The sequence below is a fragment of the Salmo salar genome, chromosome ssa11 (genome assembly GCF_905237065.1).
Source record: "Salmo salar chromosome ssa11, Ssal_v3.1, whole genome shotgun sequence".
NCBI classification, from domain to species: Eukaryota; Metazoa; Chordata; class Actinopteri; order Salmoniformes; family Salmonidae; genus Salmo; species Salmo salar.
The window spans coordinates 30,561,171-30,576,465 of NC_059452.1; the positions used below are offsets into that span (position 1 = coordinate 30,561,171).

Below are 15,295 nucleotides of genomic sequence, written 5' to 3' on the forward strand. Positions count from 1 at the left end.
GTTATTATTTGTTTTATTGACATCTGCATGAGTACAATGCAGAATGCATGGGTATGTATGGTATGTAATGTATATGATCGTCATGACCCCAAGGCATTATAACACTACTGCTGTAAGAGCATGTCTCCAGACCCACTACTGGTTGCTGCTTAATTCGGGTTACCTGTGTGCCTCTTATCTTCTCAGATGACCTTTAAAGGGAGAAGATAAATAACACAGTGTACACAAATTGTGTGGGAGGGTGTGGATGTGGTTAACGATATTAAGTTCTCGTAAAGAAAGTTGTGAGGGAAAAAATAAACCCTCTACCCCCTCACTTGTCCTGTGGGTGAGAGAGGTATGTGACGCTCTCTTTCAAGGATTGAGGCTTGAGCTTCTGCATAGCATAGTACACAGACTGCACAACTTCAATGCATCACCTTGACTGACATGAGCCATTATATGGGTTAAATATTGATGATATTGATGAGGAATGAGGCCTATTTCTAACTTTCTAAATATGGAGAAGACAGGATTATTTCAGGTGTATTTTATCTGAATTCTAAAGGATGTTCTTTAGGCCTGCTTGTTTGTATTAAAATACAGAACCACAAGAAAGCAAATGGCAGGAATGTATCTATTTCATATTGGTACATAACTGAACTGAGTATAACAATAAAAAGCATGTTGATTGAACACCTAAGTGAAAATAGCTACATCTAGACACCATGTAGCCTATTTATATTTTTTTACATTTAAATTGAACCTTTATTTAACTATGAAAAAATGCAAAAGTATACTGGAAAAATTGACTGAGAAATTGGCACAAAAATTCTGAAGAAGAGTGTAAAATGCATACACAGGATAGACATTGAGTGGAGCATACGACAGGTTTTGTGGTTTACGGGTTTGACTTACTGGTTTTCATCCTTGATGTAGTTTGCCCTCCACTGTTTACTGAAAGAACAACAACAAAATCAATCAAGACCCAACATTATTCGCCTCTCCTCACTGCTCACAGCTTTCAGTTCTCTCTAATACTGTCAAAGCTCTTCTATTTTTTCCTCTTTTTGCCACCAGTACTGTTCTGGATAGCAATGTCAGGGTGTTTCCCAATGCTTGAACCAACAGTCAACACGTGACACAGTCTAACACCCTATTACTAACAGCGTATGTGGGATGTTCTGACACTTCAGAAAATCAATCAGTCAACCGGTTCATTCAGGGCATGGGAACTGTGCCTGGTGAGGAATCAATACTGGTGACAGATCAGTAATTACTGAACCACAGAGATCATCAGAGGCAATCTTCATCATCAGGTCCAGGGTGAATAGAGCTATGAGCTCATCATGTGGGTTGTACCATCACATTGGCTTTGATCTAGGGTGGAGAGAAGTTCAATAAATGTATGACTTTCTTGTTTGTTTTTTAGTGTACAAATGTACAAGTCTATTCTATTTTATGAAGTATGTTCTTTTAGGTCAGCAGTGTCAAAGAAGACCTGAATGGGCACTGGTCCTGGAAGTCACCATAAGGTTATCGCAAAATATAGATTTTAATATAAATTATTATAAAATAGTTCAAACAGGTATGGGCTGGGGATTTAGAATGCCAAAAAAGGTCCACAGGTTGTCAGTGGCTCTTCAGTACAATAGTCTACAATAATGATTTAGTACATGTATCATCATGGCAGAGCACAGATCGAAGCACATCAAACTAGTCTACCACACATGCATACACAGCAAAGTTTAACCATACTAGTAATGATCAATATCAAAATGGTCTTAAGACAGATACATGCATAATTTAATTTAACAATTAACCCAGTATTGAAACACAATAATGACTTGGCTGGCTGTCTCCAACCCACACAGCCAAACTCAAGTTGTACTCAAGTACAATAATACATTAACACAACACAGAAATATAAGACTGATTTCCACTGTGGATGGAAGTTGGCCCACATATTTTACCCTGTTCCATTCGAGTGCTACACAGGTAGCCGACACGTACTATTAAAAACTTTCCATAATGTACATTACATCTAACTTGCTTTCTAAACAGCAAAATGTCATAAAAATAACAACTGGTGAGCAATTTTTGTTGTTGTTGAAATGTCCATTCTATATATTCACTTCTATCTGGGCTACCCGTTCTATTCAATAAGCAGGGCGTCATCTCTTGCGACAGATCGACGTCATCATTATTCGCCACCGACGCATGTGCAATTAAACGTTTGAAATTGAACGGAAAATACAGTCCGGTAAAAACGTATATAATCAAATAAATCTTGTTCTCGGAAGCATTTGATAAATTATACACTATAATGAAATACAACAGAAACTGTATTGTCTATTTGTGAAGACGTGCACCAGCTGATTCCTCTTACCTAACGTTAGCTAGCTAGTAAACTAGCTAACTTACCATCAGAATGCAGTCTGTGAAGGTCGGCTACTCAGTATTGTTTACGTTGATATCAAAACACAACTTCTCGTCCTCGGGTCATTTCAGAGCACTAGCATGTAGTCATGGTACAATCAGTTCAGCCTGTGGTACCCATCACATGTCAACCACAGCACAGCCTGTGGTCATTCGTATTCCCAGACACATGCAGGAGCAGGTAGAACATGTGAAGCAGGTGAGAGGCAAGAACAAAGTCAACACCATCAAGGCTGGCAAGCTCCTAATCAAAAGCAAGAACCCAGAACTGAATCAGTCTGCAGGCTACACACTTGGGAAATTTGAGCATCCCCATCTCTCCTCCAAAGGATGGAAACACAACAAATCATTTGGTGACTACTTCACAGTTAACAACACTCAGCGTACTCCACCCTTTGTCACTGAAATCCAGGATGAGGAGGGTGACAAACTCAAAGAGAAGAGTAAACCTATTACATTTCACAACCTCCACCTCTGCCCGGACTTAGTGGAGGCTTTGGGCAAGGACAACATAACTCGCCCTACAACCGTTCAACTACAAACCATCCCCAAGCTCCTGAAAGGCTATAACATCCTGTGCGCAGCTGAGACGGGCAGCGGCAAAACCCTGAGCTACCTGTTGCCTGTCATTCACAAACTACAGGCTGAGAAAGCAGATTCTGTGTCTATAGAGACCACACCCAGGACTCGCTCTGTTATCATTGTCCCCTCTAGAGAACTTGCTGACCAGGTCTCAGCTGTGGCCAGGAGCCTGTGTGGCCCATTTGGGCTGATGGTGAAGACAGTGGGAGGTGGGAGAGGTGTGGGCAACATCAAGCTGGCCTTCACCAAGGGTCCCCCGGATGTGTTGGTGGCCACACCTGGTGCCCTCGTCAAGGCCCTGCGGAGACGCTACCTAGACCTTGGGGAGCTGAGCTTCATGGTGGTGGACGAGGCAGACACCATGTTTGATCCCAGCTTCTCTGGCATGCTGGAGAGCATCCTGGCCCAGACCCGCGTGTCCTGCGACCCCTCAGAGACCCGGGGCCCCGGCCCCACCCGCAAGGCCCAGCTGGTGGTGGTGGGGGCCACGTTCCCCGGTGGGGTCGGAGAAGTTCTCAGCCAGGTCATTATCATTACTTTTTCCTACATATTTCCCTATACACCCTACTCCCTATACTATAGTGCACTACCACATAGGACTCTGGTCAAAAGTAGTGCATATTCCTGCCTCATGTAAAATGTGTTGAGACCCATGGAAAATGCACATTAAAATGAGACTGACTTGTTCTTATAGGTGACGGACCTGGGCAGCATGGTGACCATCAAGAGCAAGAATCTTCACTTCCTCATGCCACATGTAAAACAGACCTTCCTGAAGGTATTCCCCACCTTTTAGTTTTTTTGTTTTCATTGGTTTGGTATTAGTGTTTTGTTTCTTTGGTGTTCTTCAATATTGTAAAGTGTCTTTGGGTCCTATATAAAACCATGTACTAGTACTTAGGTATTTATAGTAGAGCTGTCAAAGTTAATCAGTTAACTGGAGTTAACTTTTAGTAATTTTCGTGCATACATTTTTTTTTAATTGTGATTATTCACATTGTCTGAAGGCATTAAAAATACATCATCTATACAGCTAAAAACAAAAATGCGATGTCAAATCAAGTTGACATTGAGGTTAAAGAAAGAGTTAATCAATTTATCAGATTTTGCTTACCGTTATTTTGGACAAAATCAAGACGTCAATATTCCATAATGCTTTTTGTCAAAAAATCTATTACAGCTCAAATTGAGCAAATTCAGAATTTGTGATTAATCGCGATTCATCCTATAATTTGACAGAATACTATGAATTACATTAGTATACTATAAATTATATAGTAATTTATAGTATTAAATTATTAAAGTATAAATGATAGAATATAATTTATAGTGTACTATCTATAACAAATCTATATTATTCAATGTTAAGGTGATGGGAGCTGACAAGCTTCTGGAGCTCCACCAGGCCCTGAAGGCAGCAGAGCAGGACAAGGCTGGGGTGTTGGTGTTCTGTAACCGGGCTTCTACAGTCAACTGGCTGGGCTACTCCCTGGAGGACATGGGGCTGAGACACGTCCGACTGCAGGGGGAGATGCCTGCCTCCCTCCGGGCTGGAATCTTCCACTCCTTCCAGAAGGGACAGGTGATATGAGACAAGAAAATACTTTGTCTGCTTATTCAGTTTCAAATTCCTTATCAAACTCCATGTGATATCTATGTCCGTATTGTGTGACAAGGTCCATGTGACACAATAAAGAAACACTTTAAAAAGACACCCAGTAAAAATAACACATTAACCACAGATCATAACAAAACACATAGCTAATATGTAATTAATAACAGAGACGTCCCTATAGGTGGACGTGCTGATCTGTACCGACATCGCTTCCCGAGGACTGGACACCCAGAGGGTCTGTCTGGTGGTCAACTACGACTTCCCAGAATCCCACACGGACTACATCCACCGGGCGGGGCGGGTCGGCCGGGCAGGGAGTGTAGAGGATGGGGAGGTGCTCAGCTTCGTCACCCACCCCTGGGACGTGGAGCTGGTGCAGAAGATTGAGACGGCTGCCCGGAGGAGGACAAGTCTGCCTGGGATGGAGTCCTCCATCAGGAAGCCTGAGCCCAAAGCAGCTGAAGAGGAGGAGGAAGAGGGGTTGCCCTACTAGTGGGTCTGCCACAAATAAGGATATTACCAAAGCAGAACTAACTTCTTAATTATTTCAGTAAAACGATTGGATCCATGATAGCCCCAAACCAGCTGTGTGAGACTGAATCCTTTCTCTCCATGGTCGGCTTTTAATTTGACCTTTTTAGATGCCATATCATGTTTGAGACTGGAACTATGATCTGACTTCTCTTTTTAACCCAGATGGTTACCACATGTCATTCCAAAGAGGAAGTGTCTTTGGTAATGTACAAAAATCATGCCCTCTTACAAGCAGCAGCTGTGCGGCACGTGTTTGCACTTCTCACAGGTAACCATGGGGTGGCAGTATTTACTTTATTTGACCTGTCATACAGCAGTCATACAATAACCAGAGAAGGGCTATGGCCGAATATAGCCTTATTTTAATGCTCATCCACATGCGGCAAGCCCTTTGTTTATGGAATTTAACTCAGCCATAATAACTTGTTTTGGTAAAACATAGGTTAAAGAATCTAAAAAACATTTAGAACAAGTATGGAATACCGATTTTACTTTTCCTTCCAGAAATGAAAATAATTTCCTTGAAAGAGTAACTCATATAACCTTTCATGTATCTGGTAGGGTGCCACGGAGACAACGGTGCTAATCTCTTCCCACTAACCACAGGTAGACCCACATTAGCATATTACGTTTTGGAAAGTGGTCTTCACTGTTTCTGCTTTTTTGTGTGTAATACAGAAGCACAACATTAAAACCTCCATATGTAGAAATGTCCATTAATCTACAGTCAAGTTGGATTCAGGCCCTAGCCTTGAAGTCTATCCCATTGATGCCTGCGGTTACTTGTTTTAGAGGAAGCAAGATGTTTGAACATGAAAATGTGTCGGAGTGAAAATAAATCTCTTTGTGAAATCTACTTTCTCAATATGCCTCTATATTTTCTCACTTATTGAGTTTGCTTTAATTGTACCAAATATAACGTCACTAGGTTGCTGTACCATAAACATATACCTGTAGACATCCTTGTGCTGTACACATCCAGACTGAGTGAGACTTGAGCTTTTTAGGAGTTCTTACAGTATTACTACACTGAACAAAAATATAAATGCAACATGTAAAGTGTTTGTTCCATGTTTCATGAGCTGAAATCAAATTTTCCATATACACAAAAAGTATTTCTCTCAAATTTTGTGCACAAATTTGTTTGCTGGGGACAATAAAAGGCCACTCTAAAATGTGCTGTTTTTTCACACAACACAATGCCACAAGTGTTGAGGGAGTGTGCAATTGGCATGCTGACTGCAGGAATGTCCACCAGAGCTGTTGCCAGAAAGTTGAATGTTCATTTCTTTACCATAATTACCGCCTCCAACGTAATTTTAGAGAATTTGGCTATACGTCCAACCGGCCTCACAACCGCAGACCACGTGTAATCACGCCAGCCCACGACCTCCACATCCAGCTTCATCTGCGGGATCGTCTGAGACCAGCCACCCGGACAGCTGGTGAAACAAGAGTATTTCTGTCTGTAATAAAGCCCTTTTGTGGGGAAAAACTCATTCTGATTGGCTGGTCCTGGCTCCCCAGTGGGTGGGCCTATGCCCTCCCAGGCCCACCCATGGCTGCGCCATTTTTTATTTCACTTTTATTTAACCAGGTAGGCAAGTTGAGAACAAGTTCTCATTCACAACTGGTCAAGATAAAGCAAAGCAGTTCGACACATATAACAACACAGAGTTACACATGGAGTAAAACAAACATACAGTCAATAATACAGTAGAAAAACAAGTCTATATACAATGTGAGCAAATGAGGTGAGATAAGAGGTAAAGGCAATAAATAGGCCATGGTGGCGAAGTAAATACAATATAGCAATTCATCACTGGAATGGTAGATTTGACAGTAGATGAGTGTGCAAAGTAGAAATACTGGGGTGCAAAGGAGAAAAATAAATAAATACAGTAGGGGATGAGGTAGTTGTTTGGGCTATTTATAGATGGGCTATGTACAGGTGCAGTGACCTGTGAGCTGCTCTGATAGCTGGTGCTTAAAGCTAGTGAGGGAGATAAGTGTTTCCAGTTTCAGAGATTTTTGTAGTTCGTTCCATTCATTGGCAGCAGAGAACTGGAAGGAGAGACGGACAAAGGAGGAATTGACTTTGGGGGTGACAAGTGAGATATACCTGCTGGAACGCGTGCTAGGGGTGGGTGCAGCTATGGTGACCAGCGAGCAGAGATAAGGTGGGACTTTACCTAGCAGGGTCTTGTAGATGACCTGGAGCCAGTGGGTTTGGCAATGAGTATGAAGCGAGGGCCAGCCAACGAGAGCGTACAGGTCGCAATGGTGGGTAGTATATGGGGCTTTGGTGACAAAACGGATGCACTGTGATAATTAATAATTAGTAATTACAATGTGCTTATCAATGCACTTCCTTATACTGAAAGATGATTTAGTATAGTAAATAGAATAAAACATTTGGTCAAAGCAAAGCCTAACATGAGAACTAAGGGTAAAGATTTGCAGCAGGCGGTCTGAACTGAGTGTAGGTGTTCCAGGGTGTTCACATCAGAATCCCTGGAATGTTGTTGTGCTTATACTTCTGTCTGCAGCTCACTCTGTGGGATAACACCACCTTACGGGTTTGTCTTATTTTCACATTCCTCTGCCCTGACAACGAGTGCCAAGTTCTTTCCTCTACTACACTCTGCCCTGAAAACAAGTTTGGCTCCACAGCGTTCCTCCTCTATAGTAGATGCTTTTTTGGCCTACCGCGTCACTTTATACACAGAAAATCTCCACTGAACATAGAATCACATGGTTCATCCCTATCTCTCTGCTGTAAACTTCAGAACAAAGTTGACTACAAATACAAACTTGCCAATGTCTTTGCAATTGATACAAACAAGTGACGTATAAAGTGATGCTTCAAATAAAAAGAAATTCCACACATTAACTTTTAACAAGGCACACCTGTTAGTTGAAATGCATTCCAGGTGACTACCTCATAAAGCTGGTTGAGAGAATGCAAAGAGTGTGTAAACTTGTCATCAATGCAAAGGGTGGCTTCTTTGAAGAATCTAAAATATATTTGTTTAGCACTTTTTTTACTACATGATTCCATATGTGTTATTTCATAGTTTTGATGTCTTCACTGTTATTCTACAATGTAGTTGATGGAACACAGCTACATACATAATTGTCTACAATGCAGAAGTGACTACAAAGCCCCTTAAAGTCCCTCTTTTATGACGTGTTTCCGCTTTCCTAGCACTATCCCCTTACCTCCCCTCCCTTCAACACCAACCACCACTACTGTTCACTATTTGGCCACTTTGAGATTTCCTCAGCGAGGAGGGGTTTTTACTCAATAGAGCAGGACTTCTGGCTATATCTGAAGGGCTGACTGCAGGCAATGAAACAGTAGCACATTCACAGGTAGGATAGTATTTTCTGCCGGCTTATTATGTATGTCCAGTCCGCTTCTTGAATAGACGTCGAAATGAGACATTCTCTCTGTCCATGCTTGGTTTAATTAGGGATTTGATGGGAGTGCGTTGCGAAACAGCGAGCAAGGCGATGTAGAAACCTTGCTTGACTATCGAATGAATGGGATTGTATGTCTTGTTTCAGAGTTATCCTTACTGCATAGTTTTTATTGGGATGTAAACTCTTAACTGTTGTGTATACAGTTTCTTATTTCAAATCATGTGCGTGTCCCCTACTTTTCGGGAATTTATGGTCAAAATCACATTTCATGGTGTGAGATTAGGCTGCAGAGGATGTTGGCTGTTGAGGAATTTCACATTAACGTCATTGCATTTTCATACTACTACAGGAAATTAAGTAGTTTAGACCCAAATGTAACATTTTCGGCTAAATGACCACATATATTGCGTTTGGTAAGAAGAGAAGCAGGAGTCGAAGTACATGTGTTTTTGGGGTCTCTCTGTTTGTGAAATGAGAGTGCCGAATTGAGCACTTTATAATAACACCACGTTTGTAAACTTAATCAACACTACTGAGTATATCCAATGTAACAAATACCCTACACTATTGTTAGAAATATAGCCTGTGCATGCGTAGGGGTCATGGCAATTAAATTGTAACTGCACGGAGGGGTGCGATTTGAAGCCGCCATATTATAACCTGATAGCCGCTACCATCAGTGAGTACCACTAGACTAGACACATTAAAACTTTGCATTATCTCCGTTTATACATGATACGCCAATGAAGTATCTATGCATTGATATGTTTTATATGAAACACAACAGTGTGCCAAGCTGTGTTTCCCCATATCAGAGGCACTCATTGTATAGTGAATCTGGCCGAATAAGCACGCGAATGATTTTTAAATCCAACCACACTCGTCCAGTATTTCAGCAGCAGTTTTCCACGTCCGTGAGCTTTGCACCAGCGTGGGTGCTGGTCGCTACAATATATATATATCTATGTGTCGCTCGTCATAAGAACGGCAACATTGTAACCAGGAATGTGCAACGGTCCGGATAATTGCTGGCTGTGGAATTTCCACGAATTACTCTATTTACTCTGATTTAAAGATGTTGTGTGCCTTCTTGCAGCGCATGGTAGTGCCACACCCCTTGGCTTGCGTTGAAGTACCACTGTGATCATGTAGCCTATTAAATGCAGAATATCGTCAATTGACCATTAATTTTGCACGGTATAGCCTACCATTGCTTGGTATAACTACAATTCGATCATTTTAAGAATACTACAAAATAATGTTCTTATTTTTTTTTCATGTGGTGAATGATTATTCAAATAACTGCATGTACAGTGTTGATACATTCATATTTTATTGCTGTTTGTAAAGGACCACTAGTAAAGCTGGGCAAACTTGTCATTTAGCCTATAAGAATCTTGGAGTACGGCTAGAGGTAGACTTGTTGGTTTCAGCTGGTAAGCAGAAGGTTGACACTGTTATGAGTGGCAGAAAAAGGGGGATGTTTGAAATGTTTGCTGAGCAAGCTAGGTTTTTTGGGCAGTTTTATGGACAAAAAGTACATGGTTCAGAAGACTCCCTGGCTTAGTTCTTGGCGTGCCAGTAAAAGACATGGCCTTCGAGTGAGGATGTTCTGTGTACATAATGTCTCAGAGAAGACTGACTGATAGCTCTGTTGGGACACCTACCATACTGGGATTGGTTTGTTATGTCTGAAATGAGTCATTGATCCTATTGATCGGCCAGGGTAAGGTAATGTCACTCTACATGGGGTTGGCACCTTCCCTTCTCTTCATCTAGTTCAGGGCTGGTCAATGCCAATCCTGTAGAGCCAAAACACTTCTGGTTTTCATGCTCTTCTTCTAATAAGACTGAGGACACCAGGAAAGTACAATTAACTGCCAGGTAGAAACTAAAAGCAGTAGTGTTTGGGCTCTCCAGGACTGGAATTAAACAGCTGTGGGCTCGGTTTCCCAAAAGCATCGTAAGGCTAAGTTCATCGTTAGAACCATTGAGCTCAGTGGTTCTAATGATTAACTTAGCCTTAATATGCATTTGGGAAACTGGGCTCTGGTCTAGTTGAATCCGATGGAGGGGCTGCATGGCTTTTCCCAGAGGATTGGTCTTCCACTCTGTCATAGAAAAGCAATGAAGTATTTGAATACATATGGGGAGCGTTCAGGTCGCATCAACGTTTGCTAGGTTGCGTGACGGTTTGTACTGAACGACACGTTTCCCTAAAACATTGCGTACCGTTCATCAACAGTCTGAGGTATGTTTGCTCAGATTTGATGTGTGGCCTGATCAATATGGGTGTGACCATCTCAAATCACAACTCGTACAGCACTATAATCACAATGTTTTTCAACTGGTCGTTAAGTACCGTTTCCGTTGAATTCAGCAGTTGCCCACCGTTTTGTCTTACTGAACGCAAACCCTGGTTAATTTTACACTTGACCATTTGTAAAATATTCCTCCATAAGAACTATTTAACCGTTCTTATTGATGCTTAGTATGCACTGCAGGTCAGTCATCACCAGCATTAACTTCTATCATTTTCATGCTTACACACATCTGACATTCACGAAACCTCAATCAAAAGCCTTTTCCTCCTTGTATTAGGAACTGCTCTGACCTTTTTAAACGTGTGTATTCATCCATTACATTATTAGCAGTTTGAGCTACATTCTGTCAAAGCAGCAGTGATTGACAAATATTCTTACTGTTTCAATGGGCCTGTTTGTCCAATTCCCAGCACTGAGATGAGTGGCATGAAGTGACAGTATTTAGACTAACAATCAAGCCCTTTATGAAACTGCTGTTTGATGCTAACCAGTATAGCTGCCTTATTTTTTTGTGAATGCAGTATTTATATTCACATCGTTTAATATGAACAATGAATACATCACTTTAGCAGCAGAAATGTAATATGAATCTATGTGATGGTGGAGTGGGATACATGACAGCATTTGTATCTGGGTCTGTTCTATGGCGTTAATGGCAATATGATTGTATGCGTTAATACACATTCTGTTATGATTATAGGCTACAGTTTGTCAGTCTGATTGGTATCCATGTCATTTCCCACATGGTGCTGACCGCTGGTTTATGCATCGTTCTGTATTTTACATACTAAACCTGATAGTGCCACATTCCAGCTATAGGCAATAATAAGAGCCTCTCAAAGCCACAGGCCAATGTGTTTATGGCTTATAAAGACCTCTAAGGCATCCGGTTGTGGAGGAGTTCATCACGAGTGTTATGGCTAATTTATTGATCCAGCCTGCGTTGTGTTCAGAGTGGCCTCTGCTGCCTGTCATCACAACCCAGGGAGAGGAAGTAATGAGCAGGGCTGGAGGCTGCCCTACGTCCCAAATAGCACTCTATTCCTTATATAGTGCACTACATTTCATGAGCTTTGTAGGGAATAGAGTGCTATTTAGGAGTCAACCAGTCTGTCGACAGGCAGCATAATGACAGCAGGATGTGCAATGTCAACTTGGTGGTCTGGAGGACCAGGCGACGGGAGGGGGCTTTGCTGCCAAGGCCAGCAGTCAGGTGCCTTGGTTCTGGGGGGAGAGGTGAGACCCAGGCCTACTGGGATGGAGGTGAGACACAGGGGAAGATAAGTAGCTCTCTGTGGGCTTGGTTGATGTGTGCAGACTGCAGAGCAGAGGAAGTGGTTGGGGCAGAGAACTATTCCAAACGATAACTACTGTGTATCCTTAGTCTCATATTGATTTTATTTGACTACATAATTTAATTTGATCACTTGAATTGTAGCCAATCTCTTGATTAATGCATTGTGTATCACCCCACTGGGTAACACACTTGGGTATAAAGGTGAGTTAACCTCTATAATACTCTTAAGAACCATTTTAGGTGTGATTATGAAAGGTAAGCTACTATATGAATGCAGTCCACAGTAGCAGCCCCAGGGCTGTCTTCGTGCACATTAACAACAATATATCTGAATTTCACACCTCAGTGTGACTCAGCCCAGCTATGTGTAACCTTATACAAAAGAGCCAAATCATGATATTCCAATACTTCGGCTGGATTCCTTTTGAACTTTGAAGACCAGGGCTTTTCTGTGCCTGCCTGTGCTTAACGCTTAGTTAGGATACAAGCATGAGATTGGTTTAATCGTTGGCTGAAGGCAGTTTCCACCATTGTAAAATCCATCCGAGGAAGTGTGCTAATGCACACTCTGGGAGAAGTGTAGAGAATTATAACTCTGCCTTAGTTTGGACCCAGACAGTTAAGAGCGTGTGACCCAAACCCACGGTTCAGTGGGTGCTCTCCCACCTTGTCACATTCTCATATGTTCAGTTATAATTAGCAACAGGCAACACACGGCATTCAAGTATCACAGGCCCACAGCTGCAGCTCGCTGGACTACGGTCCTGCCAACAGCAACTGATACAATACTACACCTCTGACATGCACAGGATCCAAAAGGTTGGAGGTTGAAATAGGGTATTCATATTCCAGTCAATATTTCCCATACTGTGTCCCTTCCACTTCCACTCATCCGCCTCCATGCATTTGAGTTGTAATGTGAAGGCCTTCCTGTTTGCATTGCAAATCAAATATGGCTGCTTGCCAGGCATGTCTCACAGCTATTTCTGCTTGGTTGGCCTTTGTAAATTGTTTGTTTAAGTACTGTACATTACACAAGGGTAGTCCATGCTTGTGGTGAGGGCTGATCATACTTAGCAGTTCTGATGCAAGAAGTTCTATAATTAAAAAGAGATGCCAGGCTTAAAGCTACATTCTGAGATTAGAGAAAGCAGCTGCAGCCCGGCCATTTGTTTTGGTATACAGCTGAGGGATGGGGCTGCGGAAATGTAACCCCTCTCAGATTCATAGATGGAGTTCTAAATGCAGTCAATGAGTAGGACTAAATAGAACTGAAATGACCATTGAACAGATCCAAGACTGTACCTTTTTAAGATGATTCAGTGATGCTATTTCTCTGTAATTGCCTCTTGAATACAGCTTCTCTGGCCTGCAGTGTTTGCCATGCAGGAGAGTCCTCACTGTTATGTAATGTGAGACAATGGCCCTTCATCTGTAGCCTGTGTAAACTGACAGGACAAGCTGCATTAGTTCAAACGGCAAGGAATATTTGTGAGAATTATGTTTTAAAAATGGGGTCTGTTCTGATCAGATCTTTCATTTGGCTGTAGCCTATGGTGCCTTCGTGAACATTTAAAGTCTGATGCTTTGCAAAAAGCAAAGTTACAGATTCATATCCGGACCCATGCAGCACACCAAACGTAGGCCCATAGCCTAAAGAGATGAGTGTTACTTACTCAGCAACTGGTCCTCATATCTTATATGGTGTTGCTGTTCCTCCTTCCGCTAGACCAAAATGACTTATTATGACTGGTTCTAGATTTAACACCTCTACGCAGACGACACCATTCTGTGTACTTTTGGCCCCTCTTTGGACACTGTGTTAACTAACCTCCAGACGAGCTTCAATGCCATACAACTCTCCTTCCGTGGCCTCCAACTGCTCTTAAACGCAGGTAAAACTAAATGCATGCTATTCAATCGATCACTGCCCGCACCTGCTCGCCTGTCCAGCATCACTACTCTGGACGGCTCTGACTTAGAATACGTGGACAACTACAAATACCTAGGTGTCTGGTTAGACTGTAAACTCTCCTTCCAGACTCGCATTAAGCATCTCCAATCCAAAATGAAATCTAGAATCGGCTTCCTATATCTCAACAAAGCATCCTTCACTCATGCTGCCAAACATACCCTCGTAAAACTGACCATCCTACCGATCCTCGACTTCGGGGATGTCATCTATAAAATAGCCTCCAACACTCTACTCAACAAACTGGATGCATTCTATCACAGTGGCATCTGTTTTGTCACCAAAGCCCCATACACTACCCACCATTGCGACCTGTACGCTCTCATTGGTTGGCCCTCGCTTCATACTCGTCACCAAACCCACTGGCTACAAGGTTATCTACAAGTCTCTGCTAGGTAAAGCCCCGCCTTATCTCAGCTCACTGGTCACCATAGCAGCACCCACTCGTAGCATGCGCTCCAGCAGGTATATCTCACTGGTCACCCCCAAAGCCAATTCCTCCTTTGGTCGTCTTTCCTTCCAGTTCTCTGCTGTCAATGACTGGAACAAACTGCAAAAATCTCTGAAGCTGGAGACTCATATCTCCCTCACTAGCTTTAAGCACCAGCTGTCAGAGCAGCTCACAGATCACTGCACCTGTACATAGCCCATCTGTAAACAGCCCATCTATCTACCTACCTCATCCCCATACTGTATTTATTTATTTATTTATTTATCTTGCTCCTTTGCACCCCAGTATCCCTACTTGCACATTCATCTTCTGCACATCTACCATTCCAGTGATTAATTGCTATATTGTAATTAATTCGCCACCATGGCCTATTTATTGCCTTAACTCCCTTATCTTACCTCATTTGCACTCACTGTATATAGACTTTTTGTTTTATTTTGTTCTACTGTATTATTGACTGTATGTTTTGTTTATTCCATGTGTAACTCTGTGTTGTTGTATGTGTCGAATTGCTACGCTTTATCTTGGCCAGGTCGCAGTTGCAAATGAGAACTTCTTCTCAACTAGCCTACCTGGTTAAATAAAGGTGAAATAAATAAAATTAAATAAAAACTGGTGCTTAAAGATGTATTTTATAAAGGTTTTGCATAATTTCATTCAGTAGTTTTAAAAATAG

General features: G+C 42.0%; 2 protein-coding genes across 4 annotated transcripts in view; both read left to right on the forward strand.

Moving 5' to 3' along the window:
• The first annotated feature begins 2,178 nt into the window (after positions 1–2,178).
• LOC106562449 (probable ATP-dependent RNA helicase DDX28) lies at positions 2,179–6,005 on the forward strand. The gene is made up of 4 exons (XM_014127341.2): positions 2,179–3,523; positions 3,695–3,778; positions 4,370–4,582; positions 4,797–6,005. Exons 1-4 carry the CDS (start codon positions 2,411–2,413, stop codon positions 5,106–5,108), a joined length of 1,722 nt encoding a protein of 573 aa, XP_013982816.2. The 5' UTR covers positions 2,179–2,410; the 3' UTR covers positions 5,109–6,005.
• Positions 6,006–8,382: 2,377 nt separating this feature from the next.
• LOC106562413 (talin-2) overlaps positions 8,383–15,295 on the forward strand; it is a 121,371-nt gene continuing 114,458 nt past the window's right edge. For 2 of the 3 annotated variants that reach the window (XM_045689320.1, XM_045689322.1), the window contains exon 1: positions 8,386–8,524. The gene's annotated coding sequence lies outside the window, so the exon portion shown is untranslated. Of the gene's footprint in view, positions 8,525–15,295 lie in introns of all 3 variants that reach the window. The other variant, XM_045689321.1, reaches the window with a different exon arrangement.

What these genes read in the sequence shown, in the direction of transcription:
- LOC106562449 (XM_014127341.2), top strand. Translation starts at nt 2,411, where the DNA reads ATGCAGTCTGTGAAGGTCGGCTACTCAGTATTGTTTACGTTGATATCA. An exon ending in TAAAACAGACCTTCCTGAAG is followed by an intron (nt 3,779 to 4,369) that starts GTATTCCCCACC and finishes TTCAATGTTAAG; the next exon opens with GTGATGGGAGCTGACAAGCT. An exon ending in ACTCCTTCCAGAAGGGACAG is followed by an intron (nt 4,583 to 4,796) that starts GTGATATGAGAC and finishes ACGTCCCTATAG; the next exon opens with GTGGACGTGCTGATCTGTAC.